This window comes from Salvelinus alpinus, chromosome 21 (assembly GCF_045679555.1).
Source record: "Salvelinus alpinus chromosome 21, SLU_Salpinus.1, whole genome shotgun sequence".
In the NCBI taxonomy this organism is placed as follows: Eukaryota; Metazoa; Chordata; class Actinopteri; order Salmoniformes; family Salmonidae; genus Salvelinus; species Salvelinus alpinus.
In genome coordinates, this window is record NC_092106.1 from 1822948 (window position 1) to 1843846 (window position 20899).

The 20899-nt window shown below is 42.6% G+C and overlaps 1 protein-coding gene across 11 annotated transcripts in view; it reads left to right on the forward strand.

The window, feature by feature from the left end:
* The window catches only part of LOC139547569 (DISP complex protein LRCH3-like), an 87687-nt gene that overhangs the window by 20732 nt on the left and 46056 nt on the right, over nt 1-20899 (forward strand). For all 11 annotated transcript variants that reach the window (XM_071356482.1, XM_071356478.1, XM_071356479.1 and 8 more), the window contains exons 3-6: nt 16624-16750; nt 16929-17034; nt 19272-19408; nt 19579-19688. In XM_071356482.1, the coding sequence (XP_071212583.1) occupies nt 16624-16750; nt 16929-17034; nt 19272-19408; nt 19579-19688 (480 nt within the window). The remainder of the gene's footprint in view (nt 1-16623; nt 16751-16928; nt 17035-19271; nt 19409-19578; nt 19689-20899) is intronic.

A 20899-nucleotide genomic window follows, 5' to 3' on the forward strand; every position in this document is an offset into this window, starting at 1 on the left:
CTCTGACATTTCCTGGTTTATAAAACTAATAGTTCGCCTTATTTCAGTTTGTGAATAAATAAGCTAGTATAGTGTAGGGCAGGGTTCCCCAACTGGTTCCCCAAATCCCCCCCAAAATTAATAATAATAAATAAATCTTGGACCCGAGATGCAAAAAGTCCCAAATGCAATGGCCCAAGAAGGAAGTTAGCCCACCAAAATCATACAAAAGTATCACGTCGAGTGAAATTTGTACAATATGAGCTCAATACATCAACAGTACAATAGACTTCGATATCGGCTATATATCACGCGTAGGGTTGCAAAGGGTCTGAAACTTTCCGGTAAATTTCCATAAATTTTCCATGTGAAGTTGAGCCTGGGAATTTTGCTTAAATTCATTTTAAAAAGTTAGCTTATAACAGCGAATTTTTTTTTGTGGGATACACAAGGCAATTCTAGATCTTGTGGCATATTTTGGTTAAACTCCCCATTTCAAGGTAATTGCAACCCACTGCATGCACAGTGCATTCTTCCATCACATGTACAGCTGATTCTCAAGATCTTGCACACTAATGAGATGCTATTGAGCCCACACTACTACACTGTCTGAGCCAAGGACTACATGCTTTATGGTAAGTTTTGATTACAATACTGGGTGGGGTGAATATATTTTATGAGACATACATGATTTTTTGTTAAATAGTAAAAATTGTAGCCTACAGCAAAGTGTGTTTAAATCATTTCTAACTTGTTAACAATTTCTGCTAGTTAGTTTTTGCTACCATGTGGGTTTTAGCTTGCTTGAGCCTGCTAACTGAGGAGTGCTAATTCACCTGTTTCCATAAATGTTTAATTTTAAAACATTTATCTTACAAAGGAGTTGTTTAATCTAATTGCTTAACTATTTATCTGTACATGGAGTTGTGTGTATATATTTATTTTTTTACTAATGTTTTTCTAATCTTTACAGAAAAATGCCACGGGCACTATCTGATGTGTGGAGACATTTCGCTGCAGCTAATGTAGAAGGAAAAGCTGTGTACATTTGCAAATACTGTGCCAAATCATATGTGAAGAATGCAACAAAAATGAAGAATCATCTGGCCAAGTGCATAAAGTTCCCTCAGCGCTCACAACAAGCAATCTCTCACAAAAGTCCCTCTACTTCTATTCGAGGTGAAAAATGATGAATCAGACACCTTATCGATAGCAACAGTTCATGGTCCTCCTGGAATCAGAAGTTTTTCAGAAGTTTTTTGGACTCAATGGAGGAACGTAGTCAGAGAAATGCTGATTCATGTCTTGCTCAAGCTGTGTATGCAAGTGGTTCACCTCTGATACTCACAGGCAATGTGTGTTGGAAGAGATTTCTGAACGTTCTTCGTCCAGCGTGTACACCCCTCCAACCAGACATGCTTTATCTACTAATTTGCTTGATGCAGAGTTCAAGTGAAGGTCAAGCAAATCATAGAGCAAGCAGACTATATTGCAGTCATCTCTGGGTGGTCGAAGGTTCATGGGCAAGGAATAATTAACTACATCTCCACCCCTCAACCAGTATTCTACAGAAGCACAGACACAAGGGACAACAGATACACCGGTCTCTACATTGCAGATGAGCTGAAGGCAGTCATCAATGACCTTGGACCACCGAAGGTATTTGCACTGGTGACCGACATAATCATGATAGGTATTAGTCTGGTGTCTTCTGTAATGACCTTAGTGATCACTGTTTTACAGCCTGTGTTAGTAATGGCTGCTCAGTGAAACGACCTGTCCTGATTTGTCATAGATGCTTGCTAAATAACTTTAATGAGCAAGCCTTCCTTCATGAACTGGCCTCTGTAAAATGGTATAGAATCAGCTTGATCCCCTCTGTCAAAGACGCTTGGACCTTCTTTTTTGATATTTTCAGTGGTATTGTTAACAAACACACCCCCATAAAGAAAATTAGATTTTAAAAAACAGGTTCAGCCCCTGGTTCGACCGTGATCTTGCAGAATTACTCCACCTCGAATTGCATTTGGCAAAAGGCTCGGCAAACGCATACTCACGTTCAGGCAAATGAGAAATAAGTGCACTCAGGCTATCCGGAAGGCCAAAGTTAGTTAGTTTAAGGAGCAATTCTCTCTCTGTATATCTATCCCCAAGAAGTTCTGGAAAACGGTTAACGACCTGGAGAATAAACCCTCCTCATAGCTGCCCATGTCCCTTAAAGTTGATGATGGGGTTGTTACTGACAAGATGCACATGGCTGAGCTCTTTAATCACCACTTCATTAAGTCAGGATTCCTATTTTGACTCAGCCATGCAGCTTTGATATGAGACATCAACAGTACAATAGTCGGTATAGAATCAGCCCGTCCAACATTTCCTCATCTCCCACCCCTTTTAATGTGACTATCCCCGATGCTTCTCCCTCTTTTTTCCCCCTGCCCAGCTAAAAAGTTTCTCCCTGCAGGCGGTCACTGAGTCCGAGGTGCTAGAGGAGCTCCTTAAACTTTACCCCAAAAAAACAGCTGGGTCAGATGGTTTAGACCCTTTCTTCTTTAAGGTTGCTGCCCCTATGATCGCCAAGCCTATCTCCAACCTTTTTCATCTGTCTCTCCTCTCTGGGGAGGTTCCCAATTGCTTGGAAGGCAGCCACGGTTTGTCCTTTATTTAAAGGGGGAGATCAAGCTGATCCTAACTGTTATAGGCCTATTTCTATTTTGCCCTATTTATCAAAAGTGTTGGAAAAACTTGTCAATAATCAACTGGCAATCTGGGAGGCATTCCTTTTATATTCCCGTTCCCAGCCATTGTAATCAGTGGTGAGCTGAAAAATAAATTCTGGATGGATTGTCCTCGGGTTTTCGCCTGCCATATCAGTTCTGTTATACACAGACATCATTCTAACAGTTTTGGAAACTTTAGAGTTTTCTATCCAATACTGCCATGCATATGCATATCCTAGCCTCTGGGCCTGAGTAACAGGCAGTTTACATTGGGCACCTCATTCATCCAAACTTCCGAATACTGCCCCCTAGCCCGAAGAAGTTAACCTTGTTCTGAACACCTCCAAAAAATAGGTCATGTGGTTTGGTGAGAAGAATGCCCCTCCCCACAGGTGTGATTACTACCTCTGAGGGTTTAGAGCTTGAGGTAATCACCTCATACAAGTACTTGGGAGTATGGCTAGATGGTGCACTGTCTTTCTCTCAGCACATATCAAAGCTGCAGGCTAAAGTTAAATCTAGACCTGGTTTCCTCTATCGTAATTGCTCGTAATTCACCCCAGGTGCCAAACTAACCCTGATTCAGATGACCATCCTACCCATGTTAGATTACGGAGACATAATTTATAGATCAGCAGGTAAGGTTGCTCTTGAGCGGCTAGATGTTCTTTACCATTAGGCCATCAGATTTGCTACCAATGCTCCTTATAGGACACATTACTGCACTCTATACTCTGTCTGGTCATCTCTGTATACCAGTCGCAAGACCCACTGGTTGATGCTTATTTATAAAACCCTTGCTCCCTCCTATCTTAGCTATCTACTGCAGCCCTCATCCTCCACATACAACACCCGTTCTGCCAGTCACATTCTGTTAAAGGTCCCCAAAGCGCACACATCCCTGGGTCGCTGGTATTTTCAGTTAGCTACAGCTAGCGACTGGAACGAGCTGCAAACACACTCAAACTGGACAGTAATATCTATTCTTTCAAAGACTCAATCATGGACACTTACTGACAGTTGTTGTTGCTTTGCGTGATGTATTGTTGTCTCTTCCTTCTTGCCCTTTGCTGTTGTCTGTGCCCAATAATGTTTGTACCATGTTTTGTGTTGCTACCATGTGTTGCTACCATGCTGTGTTGTCATGTGTTGCTGCATGTTGTCTTAGGTCTCTCTTTATGTAGTGTTGTGCCTCTCTTGTTGTGATGTGTGTTCTGTCCTAATTATGTTATTTTTTTATTTATTTTTAATCCCCATCCCCGCAGGAGGTCTTTTGCCTTTTGGTAGGCCATCATTGTAAATAAGAATTTGTTCTTAACTGACTTGCCTAGTTAAATAAAAAATGACTGCTGCGAACGTGAAGGCTGCTTGGTCTAAAGTGGAGGAGTCCTACCCTCACATCATACCTATTGGCTGTGCTGCTCATGCATTGAATCTGCTCCTCAACATCATGGATGGCATGGAAAACAATGGATACACTCTACAAGGGAGCCAAGGAAATGGTTAGGTATGTGAAGGGTCATCAAATTTTGCAGCAATTTACCTCACCAATCAAAGTTAGAAGAATAAGAGCACCACATTGAAGCTGCCCAGCAACAACTGTGTGGTGTTGTCATCATGTCTGACAGTCTCCTGGAGGGGACCGAGTCTCCAAGAAATGACCATATCAGTCTGCCGATATGGACAGCCACATCAAGAAGATCCTCCTGGATGATGTATTTTGGGAGAAAGTGGTAAGCAGCCTGAAACCTATAGCAGTAGCCATTGCACGGATTGAGGGAGACAATGCCATCCTGTCTGATGTTCAGACTCTGCTTGCAGATGTAAGAGAAGAAATCTGTACTGCCCTATCCACTTCACTGTTGCTCCAAGCAGAGGAAACTGCAGTTCTGAAATACATCAAAATGTGTGAAGACTTCTGCCTGAAGCCCATACATGCCGCAGAGTACATGTTGGACCCCAAGTATGCTGGCAAGAGCATCCTGTCTGGTGCAGAGATCAACCAGGTCTGTGGTGTCATCACTACCGTGTCTCGCCACCTTGGCCTGGATGAGGGCAAGGTTCTTGGCAGTCTGGTGAAGTACACTTCCATGCAAGGGCTTAGGGATGGAGATGCAATATGGCAGTCGTGCCAACATATCTCATCAGCCACCTGGTGGAAGGGACTTTGTGGATCTGAGGCTCTTTCCCCTGTTGCCCCCATCCTCCAAATCCCACTATCAGCCGCCTCAGAGCGCAACTGGTCTTTGTTTGGGAACACACACATCAAAGCACGCAACAGACTGACCACTACAAGGGTTGAAAAATTGGTGGCCATCTGAGCAAATTTTAGGCATTTTGAGTCTGACAACAAGCCTACCTCAACAAGGTTGGACAGTGAAGATGAGGCCTCAGAGTCTGGTGAACATTGAGGAGGTCCAGGTAGAAGACATGGAAGCCTGAGAGGAAGACAAACAAAGCTTTAGTTTCTAGACTATAATTTTACAGATGTATGTTGAAAACGTTATTAGGAGATGCGATGGATCGTTGGGGATCATTCAATATTCCCTTTTGTTATTCAGTAATCATCCCATGTGAAGAGTCAACACATTAAATTACAGTTCAATTCGTAACTTAATTGTTTTATATTTCTATTGGAAGGATTTAATCATTTGCAATTATGGCTACTAATAATAAGGTAAAAGGCTTATGTTTCTGTCTCCATATAATATGGTAAATATATCCAATGTAAAAAAAAATCAACATTTTAAATGGTATTGATATTAATTTGCATATATTCCCATTAATTCCCATGGAAAGGTTCCATTTATGAATATTCCCCAAAATGTGCAACCCTAATCCCGCCTATAGTTTACTAGGGTGCACTCAACTCTATTTTTACCCCTTTTTCTCCCCCATTTTGTGGTATCCAATTGGTAGTTACAGTCCTGTCTCATCACTGCAACTCCCGTACGGACTCAGGAGAGGGGAAGGTCAAGCGCTATGCGTCCTCCGAAACACGACTAACCACTGCTTCTTAACACGATGCCAACTTAACCCGGAAGCCAACCGCACCAATGTGTCGGAGAAAACACCATACACTGTGTCAACGTGCATGCGCCCGGCCTGCCACGAGTCGCTAGAGAGCGATGGGACAAGGACATCCCTGCCTGGCCAAACCCTCCCCTAACCTGGACGATGCTTGGTCAGTTGTGCACCGCCCAATGGGTCTCCCGGTTGCGGACGACTGCGACAGCACCTGGACGACTGCGACAGCACCTGGACTCGAATCAGGATCTCTAGTGGCACAGCTAGCAACTGCAATGCAGTGCCTTAGACTGCACCACTCAGGAGGCCAACTAACTAATATTGAGGGTATCTCAGATTTCAATGTTCAAAGTTTAATTGAAATACAATTAACATGAATTCACAGAAAAACCCAATTCAGAATGACTGACCACTATGAGATGGAATCAAATGTGAGTGACTGTGCATATCAAACGCTGGTGCTTAAATGTACTTATGACAGTCCCTTGGGATGGTGCAATGATGTCTAGCAAAAAATAATTCTACCACACTAGTATGGCAGTGCAAATTCATTGTCCTCCAAGGAAAAGGGAAATAGGTTTTTGCATGCAAATCTTATGGATGTCCTGGGTTCTGGCGGCTCGCCATCCTTGGTGGAACTGAATCCATACTCAAAAAACCTGACCTGTTTTACAAACAGGATCACACAATATATATATATACCATGAGTACCTTTCATATAAACATGAATATAGCTCTTAGCTTTTATCTCTTACAGGAATGAGAAAATAAAACTTTGTCAAAATGCTTTACACTTTAACTACAGCACCAGGCTCACATGAACTAAACATTAAACTAACCTGGACAATGCAAAGGACTAGCGCTTACACCTATACACGTTTTGCTATTTCAATTGATTGATCGATAACTGAGCTAGACTAAATGTTATTGGCTTGTGCCTATGCTTGGTTCAGTATGAACACTCTCAAAATGCTAGCAATAGCTTAGCTAGCCTAATCGCCGGTAGCTCGTTCTCCTTATGAAAACTCACCATATCCTGGCGTCAATCTGTCCCTCAACCCTTTCACAGCACATTTGGATAGATAAGGGAGTGTTATTATTTATTTCTCTTTTTAGTTCAGTTTTATACAACTTCTCACGACGATTTGAAACGTAGTTTTTCTTCCATAGAATGGCGATAGCTCTTCACATTCCGTTCTAGCTCCTTTTTAACATGTTGGCGCCCACTGGTGTAGAACGTGAGGTTAGGATAGGGACTAAGATAGCCTATCAAAACTCAATAATTCGAAAAATAAACTGCTCGTCATGCAGCTTATGACAACTGATTTTGTAATAGCTTTTAAATACATCATAATATAATATGATTGGTTACTGGAATCTCCCTAGTAACGATAAATATTCAACATTAGTTGACCTGCGTTTTACAGTCATTTAAAGAAAAGTATTGGGATAGCCCGCTCCTGTCACGACAGAACAAACAGAAAATACTGTCAGCATGAGACCTAAATAGCCCTGGATAAGCACTCACAATAATGTTAGTAGCCCATATAACTGTATTATGTAAATACTAAGTGAATTAATGGAAGAAGTAGCATTTCCCCTTCAACACGATCTTGTGGACGTCGGGGAGATGGATGTGATTTTGAGTCATTGAAGATTTCTTTTGCAGATCTTTATGCCTCAGAACTGACAATGATGCACCCAAACTATTTGAGGACTTATTTTATAAGATTGAACTCCCTATTACTTCCGAAGAACAGAGGTCTCCTTAATGCCCCTTACCAAGGAAGAGATGTTTGCAATTGAGAATTTGCAAAATGGTAGGGCCTTTAGGACCAGATGGGTTTTGTAGTGAGTTCTATAAGGAGTTCCAAGGCCTGATCCTTGAGCCATTGCTTGATCACTCATTTTCAAATGACGACCTCCCTCAAACTCTGAGGGAAGGTAACATATCACTTATTCTCAAAAAGGGGAAATGCCCAGAGTCTTGTTCCTCCAACAGACCTTATTGCTCTTCTGAACGTGGATAGGAAATTGCTTTCTAAAATCCTAGCCACACGACTTATTGCCACAGATCTGACAAAATGGTGCCGACAGATAGGGCTGCCATGATTCTAGTTCTTAAACTTTTTTTTCCCTTACATTATTAGCTCAGAAAATGTTATTTTACATACAGCCGAGAAGAACATTTGGATATCAGAGCGGCGGTAACTCACCAGCATTACGACCAGGAATACGACTTTCCCGACTCGGATCCTTTGTTCGTACCGCACAGGGCAATTGAACTGATTCTAGAGGCTGACCCAAAACACCGCTGGCGGAGGAGAGGTAGTCGACTTCTAGACCAACTCAGGAGGCGAGCACACCACCCACCGCTTCCGAGTATCTTACGCGATTTTGTTACGTCTCTGGATAATAAAGTTGACGAGCTCAGGGCGAGGATTTCCTTCCAGGGAGACATCAGGGATTGTAACATACTCTGTTTCATGGAAACATGGCTCTCTCAGTTCATCGTGAAGAGAGGAATACATTTCTCTATGGGAAGAAGGGCGGGGGTGTATGTTTTATGATTAACTGCTCATGGTGTGATTGTGATAACGTACAGAAACTCAAGTCCTTTTGTTCACCCGACCTAGAATACCTCACAATCAAATGCTGACCGTATTACTTCCCCAAGAGAATTCTCTTCGCTTATAGTCACAGCCGTGTATATTCCCCCTCAAGCCGATACCACGACTGCTCTCAAGGAACTTCACTAAACTTTATGCAAACTGGAAACCACATATCCTGAGGCCACATTTATTGTAGCTGGGGATTTTAGCAAAGCTAATTTGAGAAACTAAAGTTCTATCATGACAATGACTGTAGTACTTGCGCTGCGAAAACCATCAACCACTGCTACTCCAACTTCTGGGATGCATACAAGGCCCTTCCCCACCCTCCCTTCAGCAAATCTGATCACGACTCCATTTGACTCTATAGGCAGAAAATCAATCAGGAAGTACCGGTGCTAAGGACAATTCAATGCTGGTCTGACCAATCGGAATCCACGCTTAAAGATTGTTTTGATCACTCGGACTGGGGTATGTTCCAGGTTGCCTCCGAGAATAATATTGTCAAATACACTGATACAGTGAGTGAGTTTATCAGGAAGTGTATAGGAGATGTTGTACCCACTGTGACTATAAAAACCGTGGATAGATGTCAGCATTCGCGCAAAATTGAAAGCACGAACCATCACATTTAACCATGGCAAGGTGACTGGGAATATGGCCGAATACAAACAGTGTACTTATTCCCTCCATAAGACAGTCAACATGCAAAACATCAGTATAGAGACATAGTGGAGTCACAATTCAACGGCTCAGACACGAGACGTATGTGGCAGGAACTACAGACAATCACGACCTACAAAGGTAAAACCCAGCCACATCGCAGACACCAATGTCTTGCTTCTGTACAAGCTAAACACCTTCACCCGCTTTGAGGATAACACAGTGCCACCGACGCGGCCCGCTATCAAGGACTGTGGGCTTTCCTTCTCCGTGGCCGACGGGAGACATTTAAGCGTGTTAACCCTTGCGAGACTGCCGGCCCAGACGGCATCCCTAGCCACGTCCTCAGAGCTTGCGCAGACCAGTTGGAGCTGGAGTGTTTGAACATGTTCGGAATCTCTCCCTACCCCAGTCTGATGAGAGACTAGTCAAGGATCATATCACCTCCACCTTACCTGACACTCTAGACCCACAGATGAAAGATCCACAGACAATGTCATCGCACTGAACACTGCCCTATCCCATGTGGACAAGAGGAATACCAATGTAAGAATGCTGTTCATTGACTATAGCTCAACATTCAACACCATAGTACCCTCAAAGCTCATCATTAAGCTAGAGACCCTGGGTCTCAACCCCGCCCTGTGCAATTGGGTTCTGGACTAATTGACGGGCCGTCCCCAGGTCGTGAAGGTAGGAAACAACACCTCCACTAAACTGATCCTCAACACAGGGGCCCCACAAGGATGGGTGCTCAGCCCCCTCTACTCCCTGTTCACCCATGACTGCGTGGCCATGCACACATCCAACTCAATCATCAAGTTTGCAGACGACACAATAGTAGTAGGCCCTGTTACCAACAATGACGAGACAGCCTACAGGGAGGAGGTGAGGGCCCTGGGACTGTGGTGCCAGGAAAATAACCTTTCACCCAATTTCAACAAAACATAGGAGCTGATCGTTGACGTCAGGAAACAGCAGAGGGAGCACCCCCCTAACCACATCAACGGGATCACAGTGAAGGTGTAAAGCTTCAAGTTCTTCGGCGTACACATCACAGACAAACTGAAATGGTCCACCCACACAGACAGTGTGGTGAAGAAGGCGCAATAGCGCCTCTTCAACCTCAGGAGGCTGACTACATTTGGCTTGTCACCTAAAACCCTCACAAACTTTTACAGATGCACCGTTGAGAGCATCCTTTCGGGCTTTACTGCCGCCTGGTACGGAAACTGCACCACCCACAACCACAGGGCTCTCCAGAGGGTGGTGCGGATTGCCAAACGCATCACCGGGGGCAAACTACCTGCCCTACAGCACCTGATGTCACAGGAAGGCCAGAAAGATCATCAAGGACAACAACCACCTGAGCCACTGCCTGTTCACCTCGCTATCATCCAGAATGTGAGATCAGTACAGGTTCATCAAAACGGACCGAGAGAAGCTGTTTTTCAGTCTATCAGACTGTTAAATAGCCATCACTAGCACGTTAGAGGCTGCAGCCCTATATACATAGACTTGAAATCATTGGCCATCTCATATGTTTCTACTGTATCTTAGTTTGTCGCCCAAATACTTTTAGATTCTTAATTCCATTCCTTTTCATTTGTGTGTTTTGTTGTGAAATTGTTAGATATTACTGCACTGCTGGAGCTGGAAACACAAGCATTTCGCTACACTCGCAATAACATCTGTGACCAATAGCATTTGATTAGATTTTTTAATTGTAAAAGGGGACCAAACTGGCTTCGTTAAGGGCTTTAACTGATGTAATAATGTCAGGCGTATTTTAATGTTATTCAAGACTACCAACGAAGGCTGCTAGCCTTACTAAGGTCTAATAGCTTCTCCACACACCGAGGTACCAGAGAGGCCTATCCTTATTCCCCTCTCCTGTTTGCGCTCAGAATGGAACCATTGGCCGAGGCCATCAGAGTAACGCCTGCTATACAGGGTCTGCTCATTGGTGACGTTCGTCAAAAAATAAGCTTGTATGCTGATGTTTTGATATTCATCTCGAGCCCCGAGACTTCAATTACATCTCTTGTTAATATTATTGAATTATTCAGTGTATTTTCAAGCTACAAGATTAATTTAACAAAATCAGAGTCTATGCCACTTGGTAGTCTTAGCTCTGTACCTACTACCGCTCCCCCATTTCCTTTTAAATGGTCTCCTTCAGGTTTTATGAATCTGGGTATATTCGTAACTCCCAAATTCCAGCAAAAGTATAAAGCTAATTTTGTTACGTTAGTTGACACAATAAGACAGGATCTGGAGCGCTGGAACTCTACTCTGATTTCATGGTTGGGTAGAATATCCCTATTGAAAATGAATATTTTACAACGACTACTCTACCCAATCCCAGAATCGCAGACATGTTTTTAGCCCCCCCTCGTCCTCAGTGTCTTAAATGTAGAAGTTATACAGGCACCCTAACACATTTATGGGCATGTTTCAAATTACAATGGTACTGGTCTAATGTTCTTTAAGAAATTGAAAAATAATCTAATTAACGGACATATACACACAACTGTGCTACATCAGTGTTCAATAGCCAGGGGAAAATGATCAACCTGATTGAGCCCCTCCAGAACAATCCTATGCACATCATCCACCAGTGCATGGACGTGGCGGCATGCTGTTGATGCAGACAGGGGCCCCTGTTTGACAGTCTCAATTATACTATTCATAGACTTGTCTGTAGCCAATTCCACCAAAGCTGTCACCCATGCACTTTTTAAACACCTCCACGTCTGTGAAGGGCATGTTGTGTTTGGTTAGAACCCAGGACGCTTTTAATGGAGGCACTTGTGACCTTCTGTTGTTGGGTCAGGCCACAAAGGAGGATTCTGCTTCTGTGTGGTAACTCTTACATTTTTCTACATCATGCCTCTCTCTGGCGTGGGAAGACCACTGAAAGTACCACGCTTAGATTCATAATGATTTATGAGATTGAATTCTTTGCAAACAACATTTTCATTGCAAATAACCCACAGACTTTGCATTGGAGAAAGGTGGTAAGATGAATGCGTATCGCTGTCCATTCAACCCTTAAATGTCGATTTTTATTCTCCACCTTTTGATACTTGAGATTAAAATTTCCTCTTGCTAGCTTCTTAGGGATCAGCGTCCTGTCAACGGGACCGCTGTAAATCGTGCAGCGCCTGATCGCAGATTTTAGAGAAACAACAAATTTTGGTAGATTTAAGTGTCTTATATCGGCTGAAAGATTAAATTATTGTTAATATTTTAAAAATTAAACCATACATTCCTTAAACTTCGATTTTTATTCTCCATCTTTTGATGCTTGAGAATTCTTTTTTTGTGTAATCATAAAAAAATTATTGCCATTGAATTTATGTTCTCGTCAGAAGTGTTAAAATGTAGTGTAAGTCTACACAATATGTAGAGTAGGCCTATTAATTGTGCTAATATTATATGCTAATTATGTTCTGGCCCACCGACTATTAGCTCAGAAAACATTTGGCCCAAGGCCAAACCTAGTTGATGAACGAACCCTGGTGTAGAGCGTCATTGTACCATCTAAACCAATGTGAAATACTTTTGTATATATAGTGTATGTGGACACCTCTTCAAATGAGTGGATTCTGCTATTTAAGCTCAATGACTTATAACATGGCACCGTCATTGGATGCCACCTTTACAACAAGTCAGTTTGTCAAATTTCTGCCCTGCTAGAGCTGCCCGGGTCAACTGTAAGTGCTTTTATTGTGAAGTGGATACGTCAAGGAGCAACTAATGGCTCGGCCGCAAAGTGGTAGGCCACACAAGCTCACAGAACAGGACCGCTGAAGCATGTCCTATGTTGTAACACTCACTACCGAGTTCCAAACTGCCTCTGGAAACAACGTCAGCACAAGAACCGTTCGTCGGGAGCTTCCTGAAATGGGTTTCCATGACTGAGCAGCCGCACAAGTGTCACCTGGAGTGGTGTAAAGCTTGCGGCCATTGGACTCTGGAGTGATAAATCACGCTTTACCATCTGGCAGTCTGATGGATGAATCTGGGTTTGGCGGATGCCTGGAGAACGCTACCTGCTCCAATGCATAGTTCCAACTGTAAAGTTTGGTGGAGGAATAATGGTCTGTGGCTTTTTTTCATGGTTCGGGCTAGGCCCCTTAGTTCCAGTGAAGGGACATCTTAACGCGACAGCGTACAATGACATTCTAGATGATTCTGTGATTCCAACTTTGTGGCAACAGTTTGGGGAAGGCCCTTTCCAGTTTCAGCATGACAATGCCCCCGTGCACAAAATGGGGTCCATACAGAAATAGTTTTTTTCAAGATCAGTGTGGAAGAACTTGACTGGCCTGCTCAGAGCCTGACCTCAACCCCATCAAACTGCTCAGGCATTACAGCAATATGGTCCATATCAATAGAACACGTTGTCATCCCTACTGTCTCTGATCTGGCAGACTCACTTAACACAAATACTGTGTTTGTAAATTATGTCTGAGTGTTTGTGTGCCCCTGTCTGTCCATAAATAAAAATAACATTGTGTTGTCCGGTTTGCTTAATATAAGGAATTTTATGTATGGCTTTTATAAAATTCACAGTTGAGTACTTTCTCCACCATTACACTTAAGTACATTTAAAACCAGATACTTTTAGACTTTTAGTCAAGTAGTGCTTCACTGGTTGACTCACTTTTAATTGAGTCATTTTCTATTACTTTTACTCAAGTATGACAGTTGAGTACTTTTTCCACCACTGACACTCAGGCCCTCGCATACCTGAACATATGGTGATAAACACACAGTAGAGTAAATTCTGATGTACACATCTATTTACAAATTTGACACGTGGTAGTTAATTTCTGCATTACCAAATGAGTAGAGTTACAAACTTCACACACCAGTCAGAGTTATACTTAAACTACATCTTTAATAATAAGAGCTTTGCAATAGAATTTGACTTTCAATGAGGCACCATTTCTAACAACACAAAAGTACAGAGATCTTTAATAGCCACGATACACCCCTCTCAACCTACATGACGAACCACAGATATTAGGAGCACTTCACAAAGGGACTTTATAATTGAGAAAGGAGTATCCCATAGCCAGATAACATTCGCTATACATTTTTGTTCAGTTTGGTCCCTAAAACGAGGTTCTAATCCCGTTCTTGGTACTTCATAGCACAAAAACACCATCTCATCCAATGGCGCAAATCAATTGTCAACTCTAGATATGCCCATCTCAAGTAAACCCCCTCTTGACCCCACTCCTGGACAAGCTCACTGAGGGGAGTGAGCCTCTAGGTCATACACTATCCCAGGATAAGTGCAACATCAGAGAGGACATACACCTCCCCCAATGCCAAAGGAGGGAGTGACTTGCGCACAGACATTGTGGAGACAAGTAATTGGTTCCCCCTTAACTTCTCACGAGTCACCAACCCTGATCCGGTAGCACCCCCCACCCCCCACCCCACTGAGTAGCATAGCTAGCATAGCGTCACAAGTAACTTGTAGCATCTAAATATCATTAAATCACAAGTCTAAGACACCAGATGAAAGATACAGGTCTTGTGAATAAAGCCACCATTTCAGATTTTTAAAATGTTTTACAGGGAAGACACAATATGTAAATCTATTAGCTAACCACGTTAGCAAAGGACACGATATTTTTACTCCCAACAGCTTTTTCCTGCGTCAGTAGCTATCACTAATTCGACTAAATAAAAATATATATAGCCACTAACCAAGAAACAACTTCATAAGATGACAGTCTGATAACATATTTATGGTATAGCATAGTTTTTTTTTGGAAAAATGTGCATTTTTCAGGTATAAATCACAGTTCTACATTGCAGCTGCAATCTGAAATAGTGCTGACCCAGCCAGAACAATTACAGAGACCAACGTCATATAACGAATTACTCATCTTAAAACATTTCAGAAAAATACACAGCGTACAGATATTGAAAGCCCAACATCTGGTGAATCCAAACAATATTTCAGATTTATGAAATGTTTTATAACGAAAACAAAATGTAGCGCTAAATTAGCATAGCTATACCAGGCAGATTCGGCTAGGCGCCCACGGCCAGTTCACATGCACAACAGATATGATATAACATCGTAAATTGGGTCTTACTATGGCTGATCTTTCATCAGAATGTTGATCAAAGTTGTTCTTTGTCAAGATGAGTCGTTGGTTCCGTTCAGAATTGTTCCTTGCCCACTCCATTTAGCACAGGTACCGGTCGAGTGGCACGGATCTCAAACGGAACACCACAAAACTCCCGAAAAAATTCTAATAATCTGATTAAACTATATTGAAAAAACATACATTACGATGATCTGGTCACATGTATCAAACAACCTTCGAGACGGAGATAGTTTTCATCCATAATGGCCGCACAAAAGAAGACAATCGCAGCTAAAAGTCGCACGATTTAGACAACCGGAAGTTGTCGGTCACGCCAAAGAATTAGCTCTCATTTCACGTCAGTCCCAGATAAACAAGATATTTTTCCTCTGACGTCCTCTTGACACCCAGAGGAAGGCCAATGAGGTGTGTTTCGGGTCATAGGGGGCACGACCATATATAGGCAGAGCGTTGAAGCTGGCATACACATCTTGCTTTTTTCTTCTTGGTCATGGAAAGTGCTGTCAAATGACTTCTGTATCACTCAGAGACAAAATTGAAACGGTTTTAGAAACTAGAGATTGTTTTCTTTCCAATGGTATTATTTATATGCATATAGTAAGAGCAATAATTGAATAAGAGGCAGTTTAATCTGTAGAGCAAATTATGCTAATGGGAAAATAGCACCCCCTGTATTCTCAAGAAGTTAATCACGCCATACCTTCACATGGTTTAACAGATACATTCACATATGAAGACAATGTTCCATCCTGTCCTCTTCCTTTCTGATATTCTGCATAGCACCAGGGATATGTGAAAGACAAGCCTGACCTCTCCCCTCTCTGGGCCCCAAGTGACTGAGCCCCAGCTGAGGGAAGAAATGCAACTGCCAACACTAGAGTCCAAAGAAATACATTATAATAGACACGTATATCACATAAACATATTATGCAATACAAGCATTATAACATAATCTTGCAATTTCCCACGACATAACACTTGTACACTTAACCGTATAAAGACGGCCTATGCATGCATACTACACACACCTGCGTAAAGATGCGTAATGCCTAAAACAGATGGTCAGCATCCCAAAGGCACCCTATTCCCTATAAAAGTAGAGCACTAAATATGGAATAGTGTGTCATTTGGAATGACACCCATGTTCATTCATAAACCAATATTAAAGCGATCTGTTTTGGGCATAGAAAAACGGCACAACATATCTGATAAACAGGGTTGAAAGATTTTTGGTCTGTAACATCAACCTGTTTGGTTGTAAGTATTCCCAGACAATAGCAATAGAATGTCAAGAACATCATTGAACATTGTAACTTTGTTTAATAATAATCAACATTTGCCATCTTGCCAGTACACTTAAGAAAACATCCACCATCACAACTATTTGAATGGACATAAATTTACTAAGCTTTAGTCAAAAACATCTCTTAAATTTTCTCTCCGCCCTCTCTCCTGTTGGTCTTTTTTTCATCCGGATTTCAGTCGAAACCAGTTGTCGACCCTGCCCAGCCCGGTGTGCAGTCTGCCATTGAAAGTCCTGATCGCCTGTAACAACAAGCTGGTCTCCCTTCCCGAAGAGCTGGGCCAACTACTACAGCTCACAGAACTGGTCAGTATAGACAGACGCACACAGTTAGGGCTTAATTGGCCGTGGGTTTTCGTGTCAAAACCACCATGTTGATTTTCCAGTTTTTTTCCCCCCTTATTGGTAGTCTTTGTGTTGTGGTTTGATTACCGTTTAACCAGGCCATCCTTTTAATCTCCTCTCTCCTCATCCCTCTCTCCAGGACGTGAGTTGTAATGAGATCCAGACACTCCCTCCTCAGGTTGGTCGACTGGACTCGCTGCGAGACCTTAACATCCGCCGCAACCACCTGGCCCGCTTGCCCCCAGGTCAACACACACACACTCAACCACCTGGCCCGACGCAGTGTCTGCACTGCTCAACACACACACACACACACACACACACACTCAGTGTCAGTGTCGTTTAAGATGAGGATTTTTTTATGAGCATGGCCTTATTTCTATTACAGCATGTTGGATGACCCCCATTCATATTCCATTCACCCAGTACAACGTATGTGCACACAGGCCGAGAGACAATTTGAGGTGACAGTGACATTGAATACCGCTTTCCACACTCTTGCCTGCATCTAGCTGATATAGGGTGTAATCATTAGTCCAACAGTTGCAAAAGAGTTTCTACTTGACAAATTCGGATATGTTTATCCCCGTTTCGGTCTGTTTGCTTCTGTTTAAGAAACGTTTTTCAACAGAATCGGCGGAATGAATAGAGTTCACTCTCATAACAGCCACGTTGTATTCATCTTCCCTTCGCTTGAGGACTTCAATGCACAACAAATCAGCTGTATGTGACCAGGCGAGGAAAATAAACTTCCTCAGCCAAACCTCTACAAACAGCCTACGTCGTTGTCACCATATTAGCGAAAGTAACGTCATAGTCACCATAGGTAATATAACTAATGTGTTAGTAAACCCGCCACAATCATGCAGTAACGTTAGTAAGTCAGTAAGCAGTTACACCGGCGGGCCTCGGTGGCAATAAATTCGTAAAACCAAAAGCTTACCTTGACTTGGAAGAGTTCCAGTGTTGTTGGTTAGTCATAGCCAACTAGCTAACATAGCATCCCTCTGTTTGAGCAGGGTGTTTCAGTAGGCTGAACTAGTTAGCTGCTTTTTTTCACTTTCAATCTCTCTATTTCCCACTTGCTTCTTCTTAATTCTGGAAGAAATGAATTAGTTCAAAACGATTGTCTTTCTCTCTGTTTTGAGTCAACTACTCACCACATTTTGGTGCGGTGGGACGGTGGTTAGAGCATTGGACTAGTAACCATTGGACTAGTAGCCTAGTGGTTAGAGCGTTGGACTAGTAACCGGAAGGTTGCTAGATCGAATCCCCGAGCTGATAAGGTAAAAATCTGTCGTTCTGCCCCTGAACAAGGCAGTTAACCCACTGTTCCTAGGCCGTCATTGAAAATAAGAATTTGTTCTTTACTGACTTGCCTAGATAAATGAAGGTAAAATAAATCAAATTGTATACACTGCAGTGCTAGCTAGCTGTAGCTTATGCTTTCAGTACTAGATTAATTCTCTGATCCTTTGTTTGGGTGGACAACATGTCGGTTCATGCTGCAAGAGCTCTGATAAGCTTGAGGACGTCCTCCGGAAGTTGTCATAATTACTGCGTAAGTCTGGAAGGGGGTGAGAACCATGAGCCTCCTAGGTTTTGTATTGAAGTCAATGTACCCAGAGGAGGACGGGAGCTAGCTGTCTTCCGACAACACCATGGTGCTACCCTAATGCGTGCTGTTGAGGCTACTGTTGACCTTCTTTGCAAAATAGTGTTTTTTATTTGATGACGTGATTATATTTAGTATAGTTTTATCTAAAAAGGAAAACTTTTGAAATGCTATACAATTTATTTTGTATTACATTCACTGAGGAGGATGGTCCTCCACTGACACACTGACATACACATACACAACCACCTGGACCACACACAAAAGTATATTTCGAGAATAAAAAAGAATACCATAATTGCTTGATTAGATAAATCTGGCATGTTAGCGCTTGACAACACACGTTGGGGGCGGGGGGGGGGGTTAAATAAGAAAGATCAGGATTTAGTTTACCCATATTTAACCCCCCTTTTTTGGGCACTAAACTAAATCCATTAACACTGAGTATAGAAAACAGTACGAGGCCCTGCTGTTTTTATGACATATAATGACCTGGTGAAATCTGATCCCTTATTGATGTAACTTGTTAAATCCACTTCATTCAGTGTAGATGAAGGGGGGGTTTAAGAAGGATTTTTAAGCCTTGAGACAATTGAGACATGGATTGTGTATGTGTGCCATTCAGAGGATGAATGGGCAAGACAAAATATTTAAGTGCCTTTTGAACTGGTAGGAGGTTCCAGGTGCACCGGTTTGAGAGTCAAGAACTGCAGCGCTGCTGTTTTTTTAATGCTCAACAGTCTCCCGTGTGTATCAATAATGGTTCACCACCCAAAGGGCATCCAGCTAACTTGACAACTGTGGGAAGCATTGGAGACATGGACTCTAGGGGATTAAAGTTAACCTGTGTGTCCTATGTCCATACAGAGCTGTCTGAGTTGCCCCTGGTGCGTCTGGACTTCTCTTGTAACAAGGTGACATCCATCCCTGTGTGTTACCGCAACCTGCGCCACCTACAGAGCATCGTGCTGGACAACAACCCACTACAGAACCCACCTGCACAGGTAACACACGCACACAGTCTGACTATACAAACACACCTTTTGCTCCTAGTCAGTGACTAGGAAACACTCTCAGCTTGACTCCAGTTGACCTGCACCACACGTGTTAATATAACCTAGTGAAACTGTTCCTTCTATTGTCTATCATGTGTTTCTTTCCCTGTCATTCCCAGATTTGTATAAAGGGGATGATCCATATATTTAAGTATCTGAACAATGAGGCCAACAAGACTACACCTGAGCTCCCAGACTACGACAGGAGACCCATCCCCTTCGGATCCTGGTGAGACACACTTGCACACACACGCTTCCACTGCCAATAATAAGGCAGAAGCCAGTCTTGGAAGCAGCTGTGTGCAGAGGAACAGCTGGAGAGAGGCAGAAAGAGGGGGCACTCTTTCCTCTACATCTCCCTGCTCCTGTCTTTTTCTGTCAGTATCTCTACTATAATCTCTCCCTCACAATTGTTATATTTTCTGCTCTATAATCTCTCATGCTTTCTCAGAGCCCTCTGTAAATGTTAATAGGTACTTTACTAGAAACTGTTTGGGGAGGAGAGATAGAAATTGAGATCAATGGGAAGTGAGGGAGTGTTAAAAAGAAAATGTAGAAAGGTGGGTAGAGTTTACGAGGGCAGCACAGCTGAAAGGGATAGTTTATCCATTGAGTTGAGAATGGGAGGTACCATAACAACAACCTTGCAAACACTCAGATATACAAAATGAATCATGCTCACTGGATCCCAGGGGTGTATTTCGTAGAAACCAAGCAGGTCAAAACAGGGAGGGACCAACCTGAATTTGTCCAATAAGAAAACTCTACATGTCCTTGCAAATAATTTTCCATTTCAAAAAGTTTTGCGACAGGTAGGTGTTGTGGACATTCTTACACAGGGACACTCAGTCAAACTTAAATGAATCATTGTTTATTATCAGTGCGCTGGAGAGATTCCAACAAACTTGATGCACCATAGTGAACGTCTGTCAGGAGCACTAACCTGGCAGTCCCGTTTAGTTCCCTTTATATAGGCATATTTCATAGAGTTGGTTCCGGCATTTCTGGCACCGTCTCCTATCTTAACTTAAAGAACATGTTCTGGGCGTTCTGCCAAATAGTTTAAAGGAGGAGGTCATGACGGCCCCTCATTTCTTTACCAGGCTCAGGCAGGAACCAAGGAATGTTTATGACACCGAAGTAAAGATGCGCAAAGTAACATAAGCTAGCCACGCAACTCACAAGTTTATTTATTCAGACCTGCATAGTCACCCTAGTACAGTTTTACACACACACCTTTTCCGTTCAGTCACATAATAAACTCAGCAAAAAAACAAACCTCCCTTTTTCAGGACCCTGTCTTCAAAGATCATTTGTAAAAATACAAATAATTTCATAGATCTTCCTTGTAAAGGGTTTTAACACTGTTTCCCATGCTTTTTCAATGAACCATAGACAATTAATGAACATGCACCTGTGGAACGGTCGGTAAGACACTAA